This window comes from Podarcis filfolensis (assembly GCF_964270895.1).
Source record: "Podarcis filfolensis genome assembly, chromosome: 14".
NCBI classification, from domain to species: Eukaryota; Metazoa; Chordata; class Lepidosauria; order Squamata; family Lacertidae; genus Podarcis; species Podarcis filfolensis.
This window is the reverse complement of record NC_139616.1, coordinates 9,933,951-9,960,836: the sequence shown is the minus strand read 5'-3', so window position 1 is coordinate 9,960,836 and position 26,886 is coordinate 9,933,951. Positions and strand designations below refer to the sequence as shown.

Here is a 26,886-nt window from a genome sequence, read left to right as displayed (position 1 = left end):
CTCTGTAAGCTAGTTGTCTCTCTTGTCTTCCCAAGTAGTAAGGAGGAACATTCCGAATGGCTGCAAGCACACTGTACAAAGTTAGCTCTTGGCAGCTGTATTCAGTATTTGCCCATAATTTGCCTTAGATTTCCTAGAATAATCTTGACAATGCAGTGGGTTGGGAATCCTTTAGGCATGCAGCAGCTCCTTGCGCACACGTCAAGGTTCCAGGGGCATAAAGAACCTTTGAACTGGAGCATTGATGCTTGCAATAGATGTCTGAGCTGGAACACCCTGCTGCTTGATGTGACATGCATTGCTTTGCACTTTTAGAACTGACTCCCCCAAGGAGTCCTGAGTTGTCTGGGCATCTATCGAAGGGAATGTAAGGAGAACAAAGAGCCGTCTCCCAAGGTGAAGCGAAAGCGCAGCCCTGAAAATCAGCAATGTGGCAATGGAACCTGCACAGTGGCAGAATGACGCCCTTCAGATCATAACCAGCGTCAGTGACTTGAAAAGCATGGATGAGTTCCTCTTGAAAAAGGTAACTGAACTTTAAAAATGGACAGCCCAAGAGTCCTGCATCTGATATCTTTTATAGAGAAAAATTACAAAGGGTAGTTTTGGCACGGCCATTAGCCATTATAGATATTATGAAGGCAACTGAATTCCAATTAGGCCACAACAGCTGGGTGGAATGCACTTATTGCCTGTAGCCCTGTTTTGTGCTTTTCATGGAAGCATCTGTTTAGACTTTATGGGGAACAAGAAGTTAGACTAGATTGATCTGATAGCTGGATCAAGCAGAGCTCTTAAGTTATAAATAAGTAGAATTGCTTATAAGATGGTCTTTTAATTGTGGGTATATTACTATTCTGTGACAGGTCGCTTCCGCCTCACAGCGGGGGCATGTTGCGCTCTGGCCTCCCGGGCACACTTCCTCCCACCTCAGCATGGGCGGGACTACGTCCCACGTCACGGTGAGGTGTCCTGGCCACGTCACAGCACCGAGCACCCAATCAGGAGGCTCGGGGCGTGGCTGGGATGATTTAAACCCCCGGCGCAACGCCATTTCGTTCCTTTTGAACTCTGATATTGCAGTGAGGATGCAGGTGCACTGTGCCTCTGTTTCCTCATGGTACAGAAAACACACTTCTTGTGCATTGTGGCAGGAGCTCTTGTCAGTGGGGCAGGGACCACCAGTGTTGTGGGGCTGGCGGGCAGGTACCTCTCTGCACCCCATAATAGCATCTCCAAGTGCATTTCTGAATCTTCAGAGGTGTGCAGGCATTCACTTTATATGCAAGAAAGCTCTCAAAGTCTTAATGCTCTCAAAGTCCACGTTTGGCATGGGGCTAAGTCTACTCCTTGCCCCTAGTGAGAACAAGTTTAGCTCCATTTCAGCTATGTCCCAAGTTGTAATTACCATATTTACTCAAACGTAATGCGCACTTTTTTGGCCAAATTACGTCGCGAAAATTAGGGTGCGCATTAGACTTGATGGCGCATTTACATTCGCCAGCAAATAATTTTTTTGTTTAAAGGTTTTGAAAATTCAGATGCGTACAGTGGTACCTCAGGTTACATACGCTTCAGGTTAAATACGCTTCAGGTTACAGACTCCGCTAACCCAGAAATAGTACCTCGGGTTAAGAACTTTGCTTCAGGATGAGAACAGACATCGTGCTCCGGCAGCGCAGCAGCAGCAGGAGGTCCCATTAGCTAAAGTGGTGCTTCAGGTTAAGAACAGTTTCAGGTTAAGAACGAACCTCCGGAACGAATTAAGTACTTAACCCAAGGTACTACTGTATTAGATTCGATGGCACATTCAATTCATGTAAATATGGTAGCTCACACCAGAGCATGATGGAATTAACCTTATCATTCCCTCCACCTCTCAGGTTCTTTTGCTCATTAGCTATTGAAATTTAATGATATGGTTTAACTTTATTCTGTTGTTTCACAGATGAATGATCTTGATAGTGAGGACTGCCAAAAGGATACTCTAGTGGATGTTGTCTTTAAAAAAGCCTTGAAAGAATTCCGACAAAATATCCTCAGTTTCTACTCATCAGCTTTGGCAGTAAGTTGCAGGTTATGTTATGTTCCTATGTTATGAAGTGAAGAACTTTAGCTTGTAGGCTCTTGGTTGCTACCAAATTTCAAAACTTTGCAGAATCCTTGAAATATCTCATTATTATTGCATACCAGGGTGACACATTAGCTCTCTTAAAAGGGGGAAGTGAATTAACATCTGACATCTTCTCTAGGTTGACTACAGCTCATGGTTTGTCTAGAGCAGGGGTAGTCAACCTTTTTATACCTACTGCCCACTAATGCATCTTTCTTGATGGCAAGGTTTCCTTACTGCCCACCAGTGCTCAATGGAAGAAGCATTCAGCTTGTGCCATAGAACCCCCTACTTGCCTACTGCCTATCTAGAATCCTGAAACGCCCACTAGTGGGCGGTAGGGACCAGGTTGACAACCCCTGGTCTAGAGCAAGAAAACCCATGAATCCAGTTTTGGACATAACACTTAGCCAAATCATGTCTTAGTTCACAGCAGTGTGGCAGCAGCAGGACTAGAGGGAGGAGCAAAGTGGCTGCAATGTTCTGTTCATCTATGTGATAACAATATTAAGAACAAACAAAGCTAATTAAGTTTATTACTTATAATTTGTGTTTGCACTGTTGCTCTACTGTTGTTGAGCTTTGATTTAAACTGATACTTGCTTTGTATTGCAATATAAAAATAAATAAATTTGAAATGTTGCAGATCGAACTAAATCCACTTTCACTTCTTTGTTACTTATAGATGGGTGATGGAAACTGCATCCGGTACAAAGACCTTCATGCCCTCTTTGAACAAATTCTGGAAAAAACAATGAGGCTTGAGCAGAGAGACTGGCGTGAATCGCCTGTCCGGGTGTGGGTCAATACATTCAAGGTGTTTTTGGACGAATATATGACAGAGTATATGCCTTCAAATTGTACTGCCTTAAAGGTAAACTGGTCCGACACATCCTACCAAATTATTACTCTTACATCGCACTGGAATAAGGATCACATTCTTTTTCTGTACCTTAAGAGCCTCCCTCTTGTGACCTTACTGCCTCTTAAAGCTTTGTTTTGTAGAAAGGGCATTCGTTGCTGAAGTCCTGGCACTAACCACTTTCCTTGCAGTTTGTAATATGTCTCATAGTCTCCCTAATTAGTATGTTAAATAACAAATGCAATTTGAAAAGGTTAGCTTGCAGTAATCAACACAAAATTAAGATCATGAAGCGTCAGTGTGAGGAGAGAAGGTGGAGTGACAGCTCTGGGAGGAGACAAGGCGCTGTGTGCATACCTGGGGAGCAGCAGCTGCCAATCCAGAGCTCCCTCAACCTCAGTGCTACCTCACCCCATTGAGCAGCGACATTACCCCCAGAAGACTGCAGCTTTACCCACACAATCTACACTCCACCGTTGCAGAGCATAATGCTTTACTGGAGATGGACATCTCTTTTACATGGTAAAACCTTTGTGCTTGGGGACTGCTCATCTCTAGAAAAGCACATGGATGAAGATAATTTTTGCAAGCTATTGACTGTATCCTTCATTAGTCCTACACACAATACGCCCATTGAAATTAATGAACACAACTAACTTAGGTCCATTCATTTCAGTGGGTCTACTTTGAATAGGACTTAGTTGCAGGGCCAGCCCCCCCATGGGGTAAAGTGAGGCAACTGTCTCAGTAGGCAGGATCCACAGGGGCAGCAGATCCTAATGCAGATATTTATTCAGGGCTGGCCCACCCATGAGGCAAAGTGAAGTGACTGCCTCAGGTGTCAGGATTTACCGGGGCAACAGATCCCGATGTAGATCTTCCCTCACCCCTTCTTCCCTGGCAGGGAGGGGGACATCATTTGGGGGTCTGCCTCAGGTGCCAAAATGTATTGGGCCGGCCCTGCTTAGTTGAATACAATCTCATAATTGTACACCTATGTGCTCACATCTTTTAAATGGCTGCCGTTCTAGAATAGAACCAAGTCTCTTGGACAGAGCTGGAAGCAGGGAAAAACATTCAGAGGGCAGATGTTAGTACTAAAGTAGTCAGGGCAGGATTGTTCTTTAATTTATTAGTCCCTTTGTTGGGTATCTTTTTAAAGGCATTGGTATCACCATGGCAGCAGGATTCTAGACCATAGCTGTCAACTTACAGGTTTGAAAATAAGGGACCAGCAGCCTTGAAAATAAGGGACCAGCAGCCAAAATAAGGGACCTGCAGCCTCACCTGTTCCAGGCACTCCATTCTTCCTGTCCTCCTGCAGTCTGGTCAAACTCATGCTGGGTAGCTTCGAGAACACTGTCCAACCAACATTGTAACCAGAGGTTCAACTGAATAGAATCTGAATCACATGCACCACAAGGCCTATGCAGCCTCAACTTAAGATGGCTCCCCGGCCTGGCTTTGCACTGCAGTTTGCAGCAGCACGTGCAACAAAATGGCGTCCAGCATTCAAAAAACCCCTCAGCTTGCATTAACTAGCCACACACAAGGCATGCAAGCTCCACCCCCCAGTCATTCTTAGACTTCTTATTGGGTGAGCAACACAACCAAGCAACACAGTTGGAGCCTCCCTCCTCCCTGGCTGGCAGGGAGGGAGGGAGAGGAGCTGCTTCCTTTGAAATTTAAGGGACATCATTTAAGGGACATTTAAGTGACATCTATCAATAAGGGACAGCAGCGGGACATGGCGCTGGAATAAGGGACTGTCCCTTCAAATAAGGGACACTTGACAGCTATGTTCTAGACCCATCCAACCACCCCAGAGCTAATTGAGCAGTGTCTTAGGAGTGCTAGAGTGCTGAAGGTTGGAAGTGAAATGACAGAGGGATGTACTGGGCAGGGGAGAAGCATTATAGGAGATATCAAATGTCCGCCTGACATCAATTGGGCCCTTGAAATGTGCTTGTGAAGGATTGAAAGTTACTTGAGGAGGCAGACTGAACCGTAGGGGTGACTGGGAGAACAGATTCTGAACCTGTTAATTTCTGATTTAACTCTTTCTGTTTCAGGTAACCAAAACAGAAAGAAAAAAGAGAAGGAAGAAGGAAGCAGATGTTGTAAGTTGAAAACTTCCTTCTTTTATTGTTTAGTTTAAATGCATTATTCTGCACCAAGTATTTAGGAAGGTCTGTTCCAGAAGTAGGGAACCTGTGACTCTCCTGATGTTGCTAGACTACAACTTACATCACCCTTGACCATTGGCATTGCTGACTGGGGCTGATGGGGGTTATATGTGTGAAGGGCACCAGGTTTCTCACCCCTGGTCTATTCCCCCATAATGAACTCAAAACACTACAACTACTGGTCCACAAGTTCATTAGATTTTGCTTGTGTGCCTCTTGAATCCTATTGGCTTTTAGTGTCGGAATGCAAGCACGTCATCCTACTTGGATATAACAGTCAGAGAATGGCTGATAATTTTGTATGAGTCATAGCTGAAGCTAGGAATCACTTAACAGGCCATGGGTCCTGAACAAAAAAGTTACATTTTTGTAGTCATAAAGGAATAAAGTACTTTTATATATTTCAGAAATTAAGCAATCAGCTTTGTAAAAGTTGTTCCGCCTATTGAAACAACCCAGAGTTATAGATCAGGAACAGATCTTCACAAAGGACGGGTTTTTTTGGCTAATTTTACAGTGGCTATAAGACAGCATTCACCAACTTGGTGCCCTCCAGTGCCAAGTGTTAGGAGTTGTAGTCGATAACATCTGGAGGGTACCAGGTTGGCCAAGGCTTCTGTGGGATAATGTACTAACTGTGTGTGTGGACACACATTGGTAATCTTAACTGAAATATGTAGAACATTGGGGCTTGCCTTTATGGACAATGGGATTCATAGTTCAATTTACTTCACTCTGCTTTTGGTGCTTATCCGAGTGACACTCTTCACATTAACTTGGCTGTGGTTGAATTTATAGATCTGCTTGCCCTAACAGCTATTTTTAGAATGAACTACAGACTGCAATTAGTTCACTTTATAATTTGAATCATTAGACTACTGTCCCGCTGTTCAACAACCCAGATCTTGCTCAGCATCATTACTAATGACAAGAAAATTGGGGCTCCCCAGTTGCATAGTCCCTTGTGAACTAAGATATGACAGTGGGAGAATATCAAAATCTCATAAGTCTTAATTATGAGATTTTGAGCATCAGGGACTAGGATTCTCTGCCAGTACTCTGCTGATAACTTTCTAATGGTTGTAACTTTCTGGAACAGCCACAGCGTTGGATGGATTATGAGTCTGATCAAGTAGGACATTTTTATATGTTAAATTATTTGGCATATCACATACATTCTGGGATCTCAGGGAGCCAGCAGGGCCAAGAATGCGCTTTTAGCATTCCACCCAAACAGTGAAATAGCAGCTGTCTGAAATGCTTTGGTATAGCTTAGTTTAGCTTTTTAGCAGAAGGGTAAACACTCAAAACTGTTTTCAGCTGTCACTGAATGTCAAACTGAATTTTTCTTGTAGGTAGAAGAACATAATGGTCACATTTTTAAGGCCACTCAGTACAGCATTCCCACTTACTGTGAATTCTGTTCCTCCCTGATATGGATCATGGACAAGGCCTCTGTTTGTAAATGTAAGCATGAAGTCTTTACTCTTACTGATCTACTATGTTCTCTTCCCATCTGCACTCTTTCCTTCCTTTTTAAAAAAAGGTTCTCCTCCCCCTCTTAATAGACATTTGTCTTGGATCCAAAAAGCATATGGAATATAATAGTGACTATTTGCACGTGAAAGGTTTCACTGTTTTCCCTCTTTGAAATCAGTCAGAAAAAGCAGCAGCAAGTTGTTGTGTACAAACAAGCCATATTTATACCATGCTATTTCCCGATATTAGAATTATGTGTCCAGTTCCTAAAATCCACCCTGCCACTGTCCTCTGCTTACCCCTTCCATGACACAAAGTAGTTCAGGATGGGCACAGGTCAGCTCTACAGTCGGTTGCCAACAGTGAACACCAGAAGGCTGCATGTACTGAAGGCCCTCCAGGTTTTAAATCCTGCATTTGCTCCAAAGTTCTAATGCTGGAGGGAATCAGCAGGTGTGATGGGGTGCTCAACCAACTCCCCCTTTTTAAATGTGTTCCTGTCAGCCACGATACAGCAGCATTCGAGTGTATTAATTGTTGTGTTCCTGATTTCAGTATGCAAGCATGCTTGCCACAGAAAGTGCTGCCTGAGGACCACAACCAAGTGCCCCAAAAAGGTAAGGTTTCTTTCATCTTCAGCTTGCAGTGGTTTTTCAATATTCCCTGCTATAACTTGCATTATTGGATAGTGAAGGACCTCAGTTTTAGGTATGGAAAATCCAGATTTCTATGGCAAAGTGAGTCTTCTGCTAGGCTCTCGTCTTCAACTCTGCAGCATAGGTTCTTTGTCAGCCCCACTTACCACATGGAGAAAGCTGTTCATATCTTCCTCACAGTATATGGATAATGTAGGACCTGTGTTGCAACTGCCACAACAATATTGATTTTCTAAGGCCCTTACTATAACTTAAGTACCTTAGTATTGACCATTTGGTTCCACAGCACCCACTTATTTTATACTCCTAGTTTCCAGATAAATGAGTAATGAATATGCAAATAAGGATAATTAATTTAGTTGCTGGTCTACCTCTAAACTGTTCCTTTTCATTTTTCTGTGTTTAGTTCATTCAGTCAGTGGCTGATGTGACTTTGGGTAATGTATTAGGACGTAGCATGGGCAAAACTGTGATATTTGAGATATCCTTTGAGATATTCTCAGGGTATATGTTTTTGTGGACCAGGGTGGCTAACTCTTTCTGTATGTAACTAGCAGTCTTTTTCTTTTCACTGTGAAGCCTGGAAATACATTTGGATGTATTTCTTTGAAGCAGTTTCGGTTTACGTTGTCCCTGGTCTGCCCGATCCAACCCCCCCATCCCCCGGATTGTGCATGTGCTGTGTTGTGAATAAACCAGATTTGCACAATTTCTGATAAACTGTAGATGATAGGTCATACACAGTTAGGGTACAAATTACTGGAAAATAAATAAGATGGTTGTACTATTTATTAGAAATAAAATCCTAATCTAGCTGTTTTGCTGGGCCTGCTGTCAAAAATTTAGCAAACAAGAAATGAGGGTATTCCATCCAAGTAAAATCTAGATAATGTGAGGTTTTCCCATACTAGAGGCTAAGTTGTTTGCTGCTTGGATCTTGTGTATTAAATGTTTGAATCCAGAAAAAGCAAGCTTAGAAAGAATAATAGTACAGTAATGCTGGAACAGTTGGCTTGAGATGATTTTGTTATACTGTTGTGGTATCACTGAGATTTTATCTTCTTTGAATCAGGGTTTTCCATTTTAAGAATGTTTCAAGTTTTTCAATGGTTACAGAAAATGTAACATGAAATGTGAATGAAAAAGTTTATTGAAGAATTCAGCCAAATCTCATGACTTCTGTGGCCTTGGGGCCTACCTTGTTATTTGGAAACTTTTTGATTAATACTTCCTGGCAATTTCAGTCTAAAGCAGTATTCTTATATCAGGATGGTGCTTCAATTCAGGAATGTATTGTTATGCCGAATTTAGAAAATATTAGTGGATCTCAGACATTCTCTTATCTCCTGGTCACTTCATTTTAGGAGGGCTGCCTATTTTCCTCCCTTTCAGTGGCAGCCCTGTAGTTTTTTAGTCATAGTTTGCAGTGACTGACCATTCTTATGCCATAATAAAGAGTGCTTACAGGGCTGTCACAGCAAAAGTTAGATCAGGCTGTAATCCTAAGGAGAAGAGTCTGTAATACCTCAACCCACTGTTTGACCCATTTTCTTCAGGTGCATTCCTGCATGGAGAGCCTTGTCCAGTGAAAATCACTCCTTTTTAATGTGTTAATTGTCATGTTGAATGAGAAAAAAGATAACCAAATGCTGGAAGATCCTGGTGTTGTGTCCCCTTTCTCATTCATTCCTTGGGTTGGGAACTCTTTGCACTTATGATCCATGCTTGCTTTAAAGCCCTGCACTTTTCCCCTCAGTCAGAAGCTCTTGTCTAGGTGGAAGTGTGGTCTTAACTGTTGGCTGCTGAGTCGTTAAATGGTACAATATATAAAAAAAGCATGTCCAGGTCTTCCAGTAGCCTCTTTGGCTGTGTCACAGCCTAGTCATGTGAATTTCTCAGGCTACTGATGATTTATTTATCTCTGCACTGAGAATTCCTACTGTTATGCATTCACCTGCAAAGCTGAGGCTTGTGGAATGGGAGTCCTGCACTTCAGCAAACCAAGCAGTAAAGCCTAGAGAGGAGGACAGAGTCAGGAGGAACCTTGGATGGGGACTTCTTTACAGAGCCATTTTTTTGACTGCGGTTCCACTTTTAGCTCTGAGTTTTCCCTTTGCTGTTAACTGGGACTGTGGTGCTGCTGCTAACACAGTGGTGTGAACCCAGGAGTATAACAAGAACAACATCTATCTAGGAAAAGGTCTTTCCTCGGTCTCTTTTTCTTATTCATACTATGCAGATTTATAGACTTCTTCACCGTATAAAGCCAATGAAGTAGTGCACAAGATAAAAACAGACTAAAACTAGGTGCCAGGCAAAAAGCTATCCTTTATAACCAGCTCTTTGGCCTTTGACTATCTGTGGGCTTTGAGAAGTGGGTGGGATGTTTTTAATGCAATGGTTTTCTCCTGAGACTCAGAGTGTTTCCCTATGGGGGTACCACAGAAATAATGTAGTTTGTCAAAGGAGCCGTGGACTCAAAAAGGTTGAAAACCTCTGCTTTAATGTGTTCCCTCACAGTTTTAATGTCTCTTTCTAGGGTTGGTTGGTTGTAAGTCGCTTTGAATTGCCTTGGCAAGAAAAAGTGACCAACAAATTTAATAAATAAATACATAAATAATAATAAAACTGACAAACACAATTTCTAAAAATATCAAATTCTAAAAATAATATCAATTCAACAAACTCTAAAAACAATAAAGCCATCTGTATACAAACTGTAAAAGCAACAAAAGAATTTCATCAGAAAGGTTTTAAAACTCCACAACTGTCTTTCAATACTGTCTCTCATAGGTTTGAAAATTTTGCAATTGCTGTTTCTAATGCTATGTGCTTCTCTCATGCTTGAACCTGTTACCAGGATCCATCCTAATGCATTCTAGGTTCACTGAACTGTGGGCAGTATTGATTTGTTGCCTCTTAAAAGACACTGATAACCTCATCTCTATTCCTCTAGTACGATCCTGAGCTTTCCTCGCGGCAATTTGGGGTTGAACTCTCCCGTCTGACCAGTGAAGAGCGAACAGTGCCATTAGTGTTTGAGAAGCTTACCAGCTATATAGAAATGCACGCACTGTACACAGAGGGCATTTACCGGAAATCTGGATCAACCAATAAGATCAAAGAGTTGCGGCAGGGACTGGACACAGGTGAGGAGGGCTCCTAGAAAAGAGGAATTCTCTTCCTCCTGATGACATGCAACACAGATCCACACTGTTTTAGAGCTATAGGCTCAATTTGTACATCACTCCTAATCATGGTTAAGGAGGCTTGACCAGACTTTGGCATAATAGTTGAATTGACAAATAATTTTTGACTATCAGCCAGCAGAACAGAACTGGGGACGTGCTTTGAAGTAAACCATAGTTTGTGCCAGCTTTTGTTTGCTGTTTGAATGGATAAACTATAGCTATGGCATTGTGTCGTCACCAAGGGCTTGTGGATTGTAGAATTGGGTGTGCTGAACATAAGGAAGATGAAAACAGATAAGCAGGTCTTGACAATGCTTTTCTGCATGTTTGCAAGATTGGAAGCTCAAACATTGGTTTGGACTCTAAAATCATAGTCGGCTGTGATATTTGAAGTTGACTTTTTGTATCGTATATAAGGGTGACAAAGAACTCAGTAGTTTCTGACCCATCCCCACAAGCAAATCCTTGAAAGCATCCTCTGTGCTGTCTCCATATGATTTTGTAACCTGATCTTAGGAAGAGGGTTTTTGTCTGCCTCAACTGTTACGTTAGCATTGAGCTGTTGGCTTGATCACTAAGAGGCAAAATATAATTTCCTTCTTAACATTTTTCTTCCAATCTACTTGCCTCCCTTCTCTTTTAACTAGATATTGAGAGTGTGAATCTTGATGACTACAACATCCATGTCATTGCCAGTGTGTTCAAACAGTGGCTGCGGGATTTACCTAACCCTCTCATGACATTTGAATTTTATGAAGAATTTCTGCGAGCTATGGGTAAGAAAATGTGTACTTATGAATGACAACTGCTAAAAACCTGCACACAAAAAAGAATGAAGTTCTACTTAGAGGAGTTCAACATCTTTTTAAAATACTGAACGAAAAAGTTTCATTTCCCATAATTGGATTGTACAGTATTATTTCCTCTCCCAATTGATCATTTTTACAGCTTGCTTTTTTGTCCAGAAGGATATTTCCGTGCAAAAAGTCTGCAAGGTTGTTGTAGTATATTCCACTAGGACTAAACTACAGCAACACATTTTACATGGGGCTGCCTTTAGCTCTTCTGGAGCTTCAAGCTGAAGATAAGCAGAAATAACAGCAGGCGCTGTCACCATTATCACTGTATGCCACTTTTCCATAGTTAAACCATCCTCAGAGTGGTTGTTACATAACTACAAAAAAGCAGTCAAAATCAATAAATGAAAACATCACAGTAAGTATAATTAAGCAAACCCCACATAACTAACAATTAAGATACAAAAACATACCAATAATTAAGCATATTCAGAGCTGAATACTGACCCCAACCCAAACTCCTAAACAATACCCTAGCCCAGAGGTATTCAACCTTTTTGAGTCTGTGGCTCCTCTGACAGAATACATTATTTCTGTGGTACCCCCATGGGGAAACACTCTGAGTTTCAGGAGCACAATTATACCTGCGAAGCCATCAACCCCTCACCCCTTTTCAGACACCCTCCCTTGTGGAGGGCTCCCTCAGATTCCTCTCCCCTCTCCTCAGGAGTCCTCACCCACTTGCTTGCTTACTCTAAGGCCACCTCAGCTCTTGGCAACCAGCACCCCCTGGCCAGCCCTAGAGACACCATTTGCCTAGGGAGCTTGTAGCCTTTGGGAGGCAGAGACATGAGAGGGCATCTGAGGGAAGAGGGAAGAAAGGAGGGGCGGAGGCCTGTGCTGCCTGCAGTACACCTGACCATCATTCAAGGCACCCCAGGGTGCCACGGTACACTGGCTAAAACCACTGCCCACCCCAATAGTCTCTAGACATCCTGAGCAGCAGGTTTTGCAGGCACAAAGATAAGGTGGGCCCTGACCCCTTTCACAAGCAACAGCTTTTGTAGCTAGACTCAGTCAGAGCTCCTCCCGCCTGGGCTAGTGGAAATAGGCCAGTGAAGCAGGGAGGTGGTCTATGTATGGGCCACTATATGCTAGATGGGTTCGTTCTTTGCACTGCAGACACAAGTCAAGTGCTGGTTTTTAAGTCCCGCTAGCACCCTTGTTAGCAATGCTATCCCTGTGCCACATTTGGATTGCAAGAGCACTTCCTCTCCTAGGAGGCTCACCAAAACCTGAGCATTAGGCAGCTTCTGAGACACGTTTGCTGACATTTGGAGGGCTAGAGTGAAGCCGGTGGGTGTGAGAATAGGATGTCTAGCAATTGGATCTTAGATTTTAATTTGAAGAGGACTTTGTATTATTGAAGAATTCTAGTGTGTGTTCCAGTGAATTGAATTAAATGTGCTTTCTGCAGGTTTGCATGAGAGAAAGGAGGCCATTCGTGGGGTCTATTCAGTGATCAGCCAGCTTTCTGGTACTCATCTGAGTACCTTGGAGCGACTGATCTTCCACCTTGTAAGGTAATGAATGGTAGTAGGATTTTTTCCTCTTTCCCTCAGTGTATATCATCATGTAACATATATGTCCCCTATCTTCCTGTAAGCATCCTTGTGGTGGCAGACTGCATGCTCAGAGACTTGTGCATGTATACAGTAGCCATGCAGTGTGGCAAGAAAGCTGCCTTGGATATCAAGTTCTGTGTGTTGTCAACTTGCTTAAAATCACACTGATTACGATCTCCCAATGAGCACTACAATCCAAGCACACACAGCAGCAGCTAGTCAGATTGTTCTAGGTAATTAGCCACTGTTCTTCAGTTCTCAAGCAAAACATTAGAATTTGAGTCTTTACCCTGTGGCCCTCATGTTAGTGGAAAAATATTATATTATTCTTATTCTAACACACTTGCAGTGCTGAATGTGGCCAGCGCCTAAAAGGCCATAGAAATTGGCACCATTGTATACCATCTCTTTAACCTGTGTTCAAACTTTGTAATGTCCAACTTTGTGCCTTCTCACAAAAAATGATGGTGTCATATTTTGGTGCTGTTTAGAATTGCCCTAGAGGAGGAGACGAATCGGATGTCAGCTAATGCCCTGGCAATTGTGTTTGCTCCATGCGTTCTCCGCAGTCCGGATACTACTGACCCTCTTCGGAGTGCTCAGGATGTCTCTAAAACAATCAGGTAAAAAAAGACATGCTGCATTGTAGTTTCTGAAGCCTTCTCTATAATGTGCCACACCTCTGTGAGCCTGCCAGCCTTTTTCTGTTGTGCTACTTTGTTTGTGTGGGAAGAGAGGTACCCTCTGAAAGCTGAGAGGGTGGGAAACAATAGATAGTGGATGGGAAAGAATAAACCTTTTACATAGGAGGGAAACCCCCCAGTGCCTCTTTCTCCAGAGAACGACATAGGGAGATAGTTGCTTTTTACAGTTTTAAGGAATCATGAATAGCCTTGTGAGACACCATCAGCCATTACACCAACCATGTTCTAATCTTAGACTGATGAGCACGCCTAATAATAATCATACCTCACACCAAGGAAACAGATGAAAGCCGCTATCCGTACTGGGACTGGGAACAAAGATCCAAGGCTAAATGTGGGCATGTAGAGGTGAATAGCAATTAACACAGTTGTTGTCTGAAAAGGCAACTGAGTGATAGCAATACAGAACTCAGATGTGCAGATCGAGAGGAAGAAGGAGCAGAGAAAGAAGGGTGAGGCAAAATCAACTGTGAAAGAAAGTGAGACCCATCACTTTCCTACCTGCTCAGCTTCAGGCCATCTTTATGGCCCCATTTCTATATGTATGTTCAGTCTGGTGTGTATCTTGCTAGTGATAAATTATTAGTAAAAATGGAAACTTGTGAAAAACCCTTCCCCTGAATAGACTGAATATGTGCAGTGGGGAGCAATTTTACACTTTCTATCTCCACCCCAATTTATTGTGTTCAGCCAGCAGTCTCAAAGAGACTTCTATGTGTATTTAATTGTACATGATGATGAAAAATTGCATTCTTACCTCTAATGGAGAGAAGGGATGGGTGGGAAGTGATGTTTTTTTCTCTCCCTATTGCAGTAAGCATCAACACCCTTCTTCTGAAATGCTTCTAATCTCACACACACTTGCAGAAATTCCAGGGTTGGTGCTTTTGAGGGGGCAGCCTTAGTACCTGCATACAATACCCAGTGAAATTGTGGAGAATGTTTCAGGGGAATCTCTAAAGATGACCCATAGTGAGACTGGCCCTGTCAGTCATGTTGGTGGCAGGCAGGGAGTACTGCTGTGGAAAAGAGATCCCTGAAATGGCAGTCATCAGAATATACTTGGTTCCAGTTTCTCAGTCATAATGTTCAGAACAAGAAAATTTTCAGATCTATCTCCTTCTGTATACATCCTAAAGTCAAATGTAGCTCAGTTTTCCATCTTAACACGTTTTCTCTTTCAGCTGCATTGAGCTGATTGTTGTAGAGCAAATGGACAAATATCGGGCTCGCCTTAAAGACATCAGCAGCCTCGAGTTCGCAGAGAACAAGGCCAAGAGCCGGCTCTCGATGATCAGGAGGTCTATGGTAAGGAGAAGGAATGATGAATTCCTGGCTGACCATCATAACAGGAAGAAATTTATACCAAGACCCGTGGTCTTCTTGTTCCCCAGTCAGCCCACATTTGTTAGTGTAACTTTCCTCTTCAAGCGAGAATTTGGAGGTGATAGATTGTATGTGTGTTTCAGTGCCACACTTGTTTAACAGCAGATTTGTTTAATACAGTATCTTGGAGATGAGAACACATCCATGTCTCTCTCCCCCCCCTCTCTCTCCCTCTCTCTCTCCTCTTCCCACTTCCCCAATCTCCTCTTCTTCATGTCTTTCCAAACCTTACACATCCTCAAAACCTTTTAACACACAGCTGGGTCTAGCACATAAGCTAAAGTTTGGCTTTATCCTGGATTGAGTCTTCAGAGCTGCAGATGTGTACAGAGCAAAAACTCAGAGAAGGTGGGAGCAGTGTGTCTCTGGCATTATCCCACAAAGACCAACCCATTAGTTCCTTGGTGGGGGTCTGATATTTTTACTTCTCATGGTTGCCTTGGTGAATTTGGGCCACTTTAGCTTGTGTGTAATTGGCCTTCCTCCGTGAGCAACCCTTCTTAGCACCTGGTTCTCCTTAATCCTACAGTACTCTCATCTGACACAGAACAGGCTTCCATTTGCTTCCCTCCCACATGCACGTGCCAGTGGGAGAACCTGTGGTGAAGCTGCCATGCATATTTCAGTCCAGCTCATGCTGAGCTCCTTTTAGCAGGTTGCTTCCTCTTGCCTCGCTGCCTTTCTGAAATATGAAAAGCTTGCACACTGTTAGCTGGGCTGCTGAGTTGAATGGCAGTCTCCGGCGCTGAAATGGCCTGTGTTTTCCTCTGTTTGGAGATGAACACATGGCAGGCTTTGTAATGTGTCACATTATCTGCTTATATAATAGGGCTTGGCTAGTCATGTGGCAGGTGACCCAGTTACACTGCTGGAAGCAAGCATGGGCACTCTGAGTCCTCTCAGCATGCTGTATTGAGAACACACAATCAGCGCTAATCCACCTCTTTTATGCAGCACACAGTGGCTTGTGGTATACTTATGCTTTCTCACAGTTGCAGCTGAGACCTGGCTTCCGTTTGAAAGCCTAGCGCCTCTTTGAGAAGGGTGATGGCACGTGCACTCTAACCTACTCCTTTCCTTTTCCTGTCCTCTCTAATCCAGAAACCTGTACTAATTGCCGTTAGATTTATGAGCATAACCCGCAGTTCGATCCCGGTATGTATCAGAATTGCATTGCACTGACCTTGTGCTGTAACCCTCCACTCATTTCAGTGCTGCTGCATGCTCCATGCCCCAACACACTTCATAACTCTGTGTGTGTGTGTGTGTGTGTGTGTGTGTGTGTGTGTGTGTGCTCGTTTGTTCTCCCTTAAACTGTCCTTGGGTTCTTCTGGTAGACAATAGGTACCAACAGGAAGCACAGATGAGGCCAGTTTTCCACAGGGGTGGCAGGAAAGGACTCTGAATAGTGACTGAGGTTGCAGTGAGCCAAGTACCGTATTTTTTGCTCTATAAGACTCACTTTTTCCCTCCTAAAAAGTAAGGGGAAATGTGTGTGCATCTTATGGAGTGAATGCAGGCTGCACAGCTATCCCAGAAGCCAGAACAGCAAGAGGGATTGCTGCTTTCACTGTGCAGCAATCCCTCTTGCTGTTCTGGCTTCTGAGATTCAGAATATTTTTTTCTTGTTTTCCTCCTCCAAAAACTAGGTGCGTCTTGTGGTCTGGTGCGTCTTATAGAGCGAAAAATACGGTACACTGCTTTCTTCCAGCATCTGATCTGCAAGTGGTCTCTAGAGGAGTGTAAAACACCAGCCTGTCTCTGCTGCTGATGGAACAGCTTTCCAGTCACAGATTGAGGCTGGACTTCCAGGCAGTTCCAAACAACTAAAGCAGGGATGGGGAACATATGGCCCTCAAAATGTTGTTGGACTCCACCTCCCATCAGCCCTAGACAGCAGGACCAGTGGTCAGGGATTACGGAAACTAGTCCAGCAACATCTGGAAGGCGCCACATTGCTTGTCCCTGAACTAAAAGTATATCAGAATAAAGCTAGTTCACTTGGAAAGTTATGTTTGTGATTTGTGACCTTACCATTCCCTTGAGCTGGTTTCCTTACATTTTTATTTTCTCCTTTTCTGCCTTCTCTACTAACCCTTTAATTTCTTCTAAGTGATTTTTCTCTTCCTTGTCTTGCCCGCTTGATCAGTCCTTTTTTTCATGTTAAGATCCTAAGCAACAATTGCTTGGAAGAGGGCAAATTCAAATACATCCTTCTGAAAAGCTATTTCCCCATCCAACTTTAATTAAACCTAACAAGAACCATCATGACCAGAAAACAAGAAATCGTCCATTACCCTGCCAGAGAGGAGCAATGTAGGAGTCTGCTTTCCCCCTCTTCTTGCTAGAAGAAATGCCAGTGATAATTATGAATCTTCCTTGCAAATAAATGAACATAGGAAATTGCCTTGCACTGAGGAGTCAGATCTGTCTAGCTCAGTATTTTCTCCAGGAACTCACTGCTGCTCTCCCAAGTGTTTCACTTTATCAGAAGTGGGGTACTGCCAGTGTTGGTTCATCTTGACTGGTTTGTTTGCTCTGACCATCAGTGGCTCTGTAGGATCCTAGGCAGGGATCTTTCACAACACCTGTTACTCAGGATGCATTTAACTGAAACGCCTGGGATAGAAGTTGATACCCCTTAGGCATACAAAGCACATGTTCTATCACTGAGATACAGCTCAAATAATTGGATTCAATTGGATACTAAATATAGGTAAAGGTACAGGGACCCCTGGCCATTAGGTCCAGTCGTGGCCAACTCTGGGGTTGTGGCATTCATCTCACTTTATTGGCTGAGGGAGCCGGCGTACAGCTTCCGGGTCATGTGGCCAGCATGACTAAGCCGCTTCTGGAGAACCAGAGCAGCGCACGGAAACGCCATTTACCTTCCCGCCGGAGTGGTACCTATTTATCTACTTGCACTTTGACATACTTTCGGACTGCTAGGTTGGCAGGAGCAGGGACCGAGCAACGGGAGCTCACCCCGTCATGGGGATTTGAACCACCGACCTTCTGATTGGCAAGTCCTAGGCTCTGTGGTTTAACCCACAGCACCACCCGCGTCCCATATACTAAATATAGTCCTGTTTAATTTTTTTCAACAACAACAACTACAACACCGGTGGGGCATAACCACATTAGAGAATCAAATATATTTAAATTTAGATAAGCATTCAGACATTACTGTGAGTGGAACAACCTGTCCCACACATACAAATTTAACACGGGCCTTTTCTGGAGGAGGTGGAGCTCTGGGGGTGGTAATTCTGAGCAGAGGAGCAGTGGAGATGAGGAGTGAGTGGTGTTTCATCTACCTGCCACATCCCTGCCTCAAATCGCTGCTCCCAAACAACTTTTCATTTGGGATTTCAAGCACATCTTTCTGAGAGTGCACATCTACAATTCTTTAGGCAGAAAAGCCGTGTACAGATTGGAGTACAGATCTGGCAGTCTGAGAGAGGGATTCAATGCCTTCTCCCCACCACTTTTCACAAGAGCTCTTTCACTTGAAGCTGCTTTTCCCTAAGAAAAACAATTACTGGACATTTTCTGTACCTGCACGTGGGTGTACTGTGCAATTGCCTTCATGCCCTTTCCAAAACCAGCTGGCAGGATGCTGAAGTAGATGGGACCATTTCATCTGATCCATCAAAAGTTGTTTTTGTTTTTCTATGCAGATTCTCAATGGTGTATAGAAAAAGATCTTTCACTCTCCATTCTCACTTTTGCAGTTTTTCTTCTAGAATTAAATGCAATCTTGCAAGTGTTCAGTTCAAAGCCTTGACTTTTAAGAAAGCAAATTGTATCAAATTTGCTTTCAGCGCTTCATTGGCTCTTCTTGCACAGAGGCAACCTTGGGATATTTTCTATTTATCTGGGACTATGGCACACAGTGTCCGCCTAAGAGGGAAAAGGGAATTCTTTCCTGTTATAAGAACGTCGGCTCCACCCTTTCAGAGGTCCAGGATTGCTTCTCTAGAGCAAGCTTATTTAAGAAGAAGAAAAAAGACAGCACTAAAGGAAATTGTATAAATTGAGACGGGTGTGATCCTGTAGGATCCAGTTCCTTAGGACAGTCTGGAACTGCCTGATCAGAATTTGAATATTTCATGGCACTGTGTTCAGGAATAGCTACCCTCATGCACTTGTTAGTCATGGGATTTCACTACACAGTGCAAAATGGAGGATAATCAACTAGAGGTGGATTTATCTCGTGTTCTCAGACTTTCCACTTAGAAAAATACAAAGGTTTCTTACAATATTGTGTGGGAAGATTTTATATAGTATAGCATAATAATATACTATATAGTATAGTAATACAGTATGTAGAAATCCAGATATTCTCTTCTTGCACAGATGCTTTGGCCAACAGACTGAGGCACCTTTGTTGTAAACTACATCTGTAGAATAAAGGAGTGACTTCCGATATCTGCCAAAATTCTGCTCATCATCTATAGTTGAAATGTTTTTTGTTTTTTTTTAAGAACCTCTGAAATAATTTGTGTGTCCTTAAGTGTGTATTTGCTTCCTGTTTTGTCTTTCTCTGCCAGTCACAAACAGGTATTGTTTGTTTGCTCATTATATTGCATACATGTATCAGGGGTGTCAGTAATTTTCAGAGTGGGCTTAAAAGGCCGTGCTCCTCATTAGCGCTACTGTGCCTGCAGGGTAAAGGTCGGCTACATCGTGGGGCCTACCCAAGCCCTTCATCTCCAGCTCCTCTCCGGTTGCCATCTGCCTCTGATGCTTCTGAAGAGGTCCTGAGTGGCGAAGAGGCCATGGAGGCGGAGGTCTCTGAGCAGCAGAAAGTTGCCATGCAGGAAGAAGAGAGGGTTTTGACGGAACAGATTGAAAACCTTCAGAAAGAAAAGTAAGTCTGGATGAGTGGAACTGAGGAGCAAGGAGGGTGGTCAAGGTTGCCACGGTTCAAGAAATGAAAGCCTCACATAGGAGCTGGGTTGCACATTCAGATTGGGAGCAGGTTTGTGATAACCAAATGCTTTCTAGAACCATCCCAGCTGTAAATATCTTACAATGTATCTTTAGTTAAAATTGTTTGGTTTCGTCTGCTCAAGAATGTTTCTTCCTGATAATGTTGTGTTTTCTAGTGACCTAAATACTCCAGTACTTCCAGACTCCCTGCTCACGCTGCTGGTTTCTCTTCTTCCCTTTAGTCCAAATGTTTTTCATTTGTTTCCTCAGGGAAAACTTAACTGTTGAGATGCTGGTACTAGACCCAAGAGCCTCTGATGATGAAACTCTGGAATCTGAGGCCTCCATTGGCACGGCCCACAGCTCTGAAAACCTGAACGTTGGTTATGAAGGAGACACTTTGGACAGAGCAGGTGAATAAACACTGTTCATAGTTAATTCGTCCATATGCACAAGATGGGATTAACTATCTTTGGGTGTCTGTCTTTGCTTATGCATTATAATTGATGTGTCTGTTTTACCATATGTAAAGTTTGAAATATAAATCAGTTTTGATGTTACTTGGAGAAAATGGCATTCATTGCCTCCCGTGTGATGAATTCAAGAATCCCTCAGAAACCTGAGTATTACAACTTTTGTGTTAAAGCAAAGTTCTACACCTCATGGCTGCAGACAAAAGTGTGGGTAGCCAGCTCCTGCAAAAGTTGACTGTATCGGAGAAAGAAATACCCCCTAGTCAATTCTGCATTCTAATAATGGTGATGATCCTAAAGGTCTTCCCAAAGTAATATAATGGAGAATAACCAACTCCAGCCTTTCCAAATACAGTGGTACCTTGGGTTACATACGCTTCAGGTTACATATGCTACAAGTTACACACTCCGCTAACCCAGAAATAGTGCTTCAGGTTAAGAACTTTGCTTCAGGATAAGAACAGAAATCGGGCTCCGGCGGCATGGCAGCAGTAGGAGGCCCCATTAGCTAAAGTGGTGCTTCAGGTTAAGAACAGTTTCAGGTTAACGAATTTCAGGAACGAATTAAGTACTTAACCCAAGGTACCACTTTACCTCTGTAGTTTGCACACAACCTGCTCTGTGCAGCTCTCCCAGAGGTGATTTGTCCCATTGGGTTAAATAGCAGAAGAGAACCAAATGCAAGCAAGAGAACTATTGATAGACTGGGTTCCCTTCGCCATGGTCCATGAGAGGCAAGAATGCTCCCCTCTGCAATCGGCTGATTGTCATGGTAGTTGATGGAGCAAATAAGTTCTTCTAAGGGAAGAACAGAAGGGTTCACCAGTTGGAGAAATCAATGAGTAGGGAGCACAATGTTTTACATGCACCAGACCCTGGGAACAGTTGGGTTTGGAAGCAGGGAATATGTGCTCACCACAAAAAAAGGAAGGCTTAGCTACAGTTCCGTTATGTAGCAGTTTGTTCCAAGTAGTATTTATTAAGGAATGTAAGTAAAAAATTCCCAAGATAGTTTTACAAACAAGTTGGGAATCCTACCAACATGTGCAGCTGTCTTTTTGTTTTGGATGTGCCTTCCCATGAGTGGTTTTCCCTGATTGTATTCTGTTTTCCATACAACTCAGTAAGATATGTGCATTTTGGGATAATGCCAACACTTCTTACACTTCTCTTGTATCTCTTTTCTGCCAGATAGAAATTTAGCACTTGGCTTCGCCAGACCCATCAAGGCAGATACCATCACTACCAGGCCTCGAAGGCATCTGAAGAAGCAGCAAGAATCTGTGGAGTCGGTAGACTCCTCTGTGTCTGCTCCATCTCTGTCACCCTCCCCTTCCTCTTCCTCCTCCTGCTTACCTCATGTAACTAGGAAGCGATTCCAGATATACTCCAAATCGCCTTTCTACCGGGCAGCTCCCTCTGGGGATGCCTCAGCACTCGAACAAGCGCCAGGGCACCTCAGAGGTTTGGATGACAAGCCGCAGTTCACCACTAGAGGGACTTTCAATCCCGAGAAGGGCAAGCAGAAGCTGAAGAATGTGAAGAACTCCCCACCAAAAGCCAAAGACCTCCCAGAGGCAACTGCCGGGCCAGTCCAGAAGAGACAGCCAGATGCTGCCAATTACAACAATGCCCAGCAGCTGGTGCTACTTGGAAACAATGAATTTATGGTATGAGCCGCACCAGCTGATCGCAGCAAAATGGTAACATCTCATCCGTGACATCTTGCTGCTTCTTCAACACCGTCTGCTGCCACCGGCGTTCTGGAACTCAGTGTGTTGGGACTCAGTGTGTTCCCTCAGTAAACCTGAAGGAAGGAAGGGCCGGTGAGCTGTATCCGCATATTCTGTCAGTCCCCAGTTCTGTCTGTGATGGGCAAGGGAATGTGCAAGCAGCCAAGAACACCAGAAGACAATTGGAATTCAGGGACCTATTCTTGATCCCAGCTATCAAAGCAGCCAACTTTAGGGACTGGGTTTTTGCACTGGGATTCGTAAGCAAGGGCCCTCTTAGACGGACCCGCAGCATAAAGGAGACCAAGCTCTTGTTCGAAGCTATTCCTTATTTGCTTCATTGTGTTGTCAGATATTTAAAAATGTTCATTTCCACCCAAGCACTTCTCAGACAACCGTCAGGTGCATACCTGTTGTGGAAAAGAGAGCTTTTTGACTTTAAAAAAAAGGTCAGAATAACAAATGCCAGTTTGGTTCCAGGTAGGTCAATGCCAAATATTTGTGCCGAATGTTCAGTAGCCATAACCACAACAGGTGTTCTGTTTTCAGGGTACAGGATAGGCAGCATAAATATTAGGAGATAGAACCCTTTGTTTTTCTGGCTATGCCCTGGACACACTCTGCTGCTAGATGAGCAAAAAGCTCCACAAACAGACTGACGGGCAGGAAAAAATTCGCTCCCACAATCACTTTACTCAAGCAAAATGCAGATGGGTGAAGAAGCAGTAAGGAGGGCTGCTGTCACAATCAGTCTGTTTAAAATGTGATTTAACATCACTTTTTTGCTGAACATCAGTATTAAGCAAAGTCAAAACAAAATCAGAGACTACTTGAAGCTCTTTGATAGTATTATGGTTACTGAAGTTCAATGTAAATATGTTTTGTTTTTTAACTTTCCCCCCACAATGTGGGACTTAACTTTTTTCCCTTTAATGTGGGACATTTAAGCCAGGAAGGTAAATGGGTGGGTGGGGGAAGCTAGAATTAGATCTGAGGTCTTGACAGTGTGAAACAACAGAAGGTAGTCGTTTTTTGCATCCTTATGTCATGAGGTAATTCCTACCAGTACCTTGCATTTGGAGCTTTCAGGAGTTTGTCTTTGTGATGAAATAGCTGTGAATGTGTGTGGGAAAATTTGCTCCAGTTCTTGACTTTAGCAGTAATGTATGTATCTTTTAAAGTGGACCTTTGGGGAGTCCCATTTTTTCAGAGCATCACTGAGGATAGCAGAAAATATTCAGATGGATAAGGTTTGCCCAGCTGCTTTGTACCACCCATGCAAATATAGCTGTAATTTAAAAAAACATTTTAATATAAAAAACTACCAACAGGGGCAGTGTACTGTGATTGTATACATGAGAGCAGGAAATCTGATAACCTTTAGTTACCAGCTTTTGTTAGTGATTGTATGCAGGTCCTACGCCTCATTTCCAGTCTGAGTGGTCTGACTGGCTAAGAATCAGTGATGAGTTGGTGGTTTAAAACCAAACATGCAAGCAGCCCCTTCCAAATTCAGGCCGGGGCCTCCAATTACAAAAAAAGGGGGGGCAATTGAAAATTGCAGCTCCATTTGTGTGGGTCTCGTGGCACAAACCAGCTGGACAAACTTCATCCCACTCGATATCTACTGCCACTTTACTATTTTGCACTTGCCCTGTTAGTCAGACTTTGTCTGGCCTCTGACATAGGAATCCTCAGCTGTGCTCTTCCTGCTTCAGATTACCCTTTAAGAAAGAGAGGAAAAGGAATAAAGCAATGTAGGACACCCACAGCCAGAAAGGGTTACCCTACTCTCTGCACCCACCTCCCTAAATGCTAGTATGTTGCAGACTAATAAGCTGCACTCCTCTCCCCCCCCCCAAAAAAATCCTGCTATTGGTCCCGAACTGCATGATAGTCATTGCATTTCCCCCACACACATTAGATGCTTGTTTCTGTTTGAGCCACACTCAGCAAGTGCACAAAGATCCTTTGGAAACTTGTCTCCTGGCCCTCATTTTGACTAGTTGCTCTGCTGGGAAGTGCTAGGCTCTGCATACACTCCAGGGTACTAATTCCCATTTCTTCCAGTGCAAAGCCTTCCTTTCAGCACTGGCCTTGTTGGGGGAGAAGGAGATACAATTACATAATTCAGATGGGTCCAAGCCAGAGTTTTGGTTGTTGCACTGTTTGTTTTGTTTTTGATACTGGCAACAGGAAGAAAAAAAGTATTTCCATTCATTTCCACATCCATATTTTTGCCTGATACCTGTCTTCCAAGATAGCAGTCTACTCTCCCCACCTGCACTCCCTGACCCTGTGCAATCTGTAAGTACAGGGTCTTGGATTTTTCTCCCCACTCATGGTATTAAGTGAATGTACTCACCACTAGAAAGGACGTTGGCTGCATATAGTTATTTTTAATGGATTTTTTAAAAGTAATTTATAAGTATACTGAGTGTAAATTTTAAAAGACTTATGTATTGTAAAAGGATATATTGTCCTGTGTCATACTCTATAAATCTTACATGTTTAAAGAAGAATTCTATAAAGGAAAATGCTTTATTTTGCTCACTGAACCAGCTGGCTTGCAGTTACGCAGTCAGCTGGCACATTGTAATTTCATGTCTGGAGGTTTCTTTAGTTTTTTAAATTAATGTTATTTTTGTTTCTCTTTCCTGGAACAAGGCCGTCATATTCAAAGTGCAATTTGTGTAATATTTTGTAAATATGATACTATATGGCTGTACAAAAACAACTTTATGAACAAATAACTTCTAGCTTATTAAAGAAGAAAACAATGGAAAATAAAGTGATAGTGGCAGATTTTTTTCCGTACATAGTGATGATCATAATCAACCATCTAGACAAAGGCTTTTGTGTCTTTGGGAGACTGTGAGGGGAATGTTGAGAGCATGAAACCTAAGTTAGAAGTAGAAGTTTTTCAGGGAAGTCTTAACAAGGCCATATAAATTACCGTATGTGGTTCTGGGACTATGCCACTTCAGACTGCAAGGGTACATTTTAATCACTAGGGGCAGAAGAGCGCACTGGGTGGGGGGGGTGTTAAGGAAATCTTGTCATATGGGAAGAGAGGTCAGGGATCCCCTTCCCTAATGTGCTACTTTTCTTTCTCATTATAGGTACCTCCATAATCCACCTACTTTTCACAAAACAGGCTCAAATAATCCAACAGGCTTCAACTCTAACATAGATAAAATTCCATTCCACCCCTACTACTCTTACAAAGATCTATTAGGTGCTTTAATTATATTATTATGCCTTCTCCACTTGACACCTTTCTCACCACATCTATTAGCAGACCCAGAAAAATTCTCCCCTGCAAACCCTTAGTTAGCCCGGCACACATTAAACCAGAGTGATATTTTCTCTTTGCCTAAGCTATTCTTCGTTCAATTCCTAATAAACTAGGTGGTGACCTAGCCCTTCTATTCTCTATCCTCATCCTACTTATTATACCAATAATACACCTATCAAGACAACACACCTTCTCCTATCATCCACTATCCCAAATACAATTTTGACTTTTAGTCTGGGATATTATCATTTTAACATGAATTGGGGGCCAACCTGTAGAATACCCATTTATTATTATTGACCAATTAGCCACAGCACTTTATTTTATAATTTTTCTTCTCATAACTGCTATAATATAAACTCCTCAAATGATAACTAGCCTTAGTGGCTTAAATTAACCTAAAGCACTGGCCTTGTAAGCCAGAAATGAGGCACATCCTCCTAGGACATCAAAAGAGAAGGCAGCAACCCCTCATCGCCAGCCCCCAAAACTAGCATTTTCATTAAACTATCTTTTGTCTCCCCACAGCCGACTAGAGCGGCTTTTTTGCCTCATGCACTAGTATGGAGTGATGATCTAAATACTACTATGTATTAACTCATTTACACCATGATAAATTATATATACATTATCCTATATATTCTCTTCATGAGAAGAGAAGACTCCCTGAAAAAGACCCTGATGTTGGGAAAGATGGAGGGCACAAGGAGAAGGGGACGACAGAGGATGAGATGGTGGGACAGTGTTCTCAAAGCTACCAGCATGAGTTTGACCAAACTGCGGGAGGCAGTGGAAGACAGGAGTGCCTGGCGTGCTATGGTCCATGGGGTCATGAAGAGTCGGACACGACTAAACGACTAAACAACAACAACATATATAAGACATAATACATATATGTTTAATTATGCATTAAATATTTACCCCGTGAATATCCTTATATATTTTAATACCTATAAATTTTACATAATACATACAGTAACGGTTTATTGTACATAATATTGTATACCATACGACTATTAATTAACCTATATATTTGATTTAATAACATTATATCTATTTTGTGCATTACTGCCGCAATGAGCCCTATTGCAGGAGGGTAATGTTATGACCCTTGTGACTTGACAAACCAGATCCCTGGGAAAACTATGGTTGGTAGATTTGGAACAAGCCAGGTTCCTAAAACTGTTAGCAGACTGACTGAAATAAAGCAGATGGAATCAAGAGAGAAAAGAAACTGGTACAGTAAGTGCACAACTTGCAGGGGGTTACATTCTGGAAATTGTACCCAAAGCCAAAATTACCGTATGTATAGTCAGAACATATTGGGTTCAATGGGGGGTTGAATTGTGCAAATCTTTTTTCCCCAGACACCCCCCACCTTTTCACCCCCCTTTTAATCTATTTATTTATTTTTTAAAACAACAACAACTATAGTCCGTCTTTTTTGC

At 42.8% G+C, this 26,886-nt stretch overlaps 1 protein-coding gene across 1 annotated transcript in view; it reads left to right on the top strand.

Moving 5' to 3' along the window:
• Positions 1-24,931, top strand: part of LOC310749355 (unconventional myosin-IXa-like) — a 141,481-nt gene extending 116,550 nt beyond the window's left edge. The window contains 17 exon segments of the mRNA XM_083586090.1: positions 316-347; positions 349-414; positions 416-526; positions 1,949-2,065; positions 2,799-2,987; positions 5,048-5,095; positions 6,517-6,628; positions 7,196-7,257; positions 10,253-10,445; positions 11,135-11,263; positions 12,762-12,867; positions 13,401-13,532; positions 14,798-14,921; positions 16,101-16,154; positions 19,670-19,872; positions 20,205-20,347; positions 21,599-24,931. Coding sequence (XP_083442216.1) covers positions 316-347; positions 349-414; positions 416-526; positions 1,949-2,065; positions 2,799-2,987; positions 5,048-5,095; positions 6,517-6,628; positions 7,196-7,257; positions 10,253-10,445; positions 11,135-11,263; positions 12,762-12,867; positions 13,401-13,532; positions 14,798-14,921; positions 16,101-16,154; positions 19,670-19,872; positions 20,205-20,347; positions 21,599-22,083 — 2,306 coding nt within the window. The 3' untranslated portion in view covers positions 22,084-24,931.
• Positions 24,932-26,886: the final 1,955 nt, after the last annotated feature.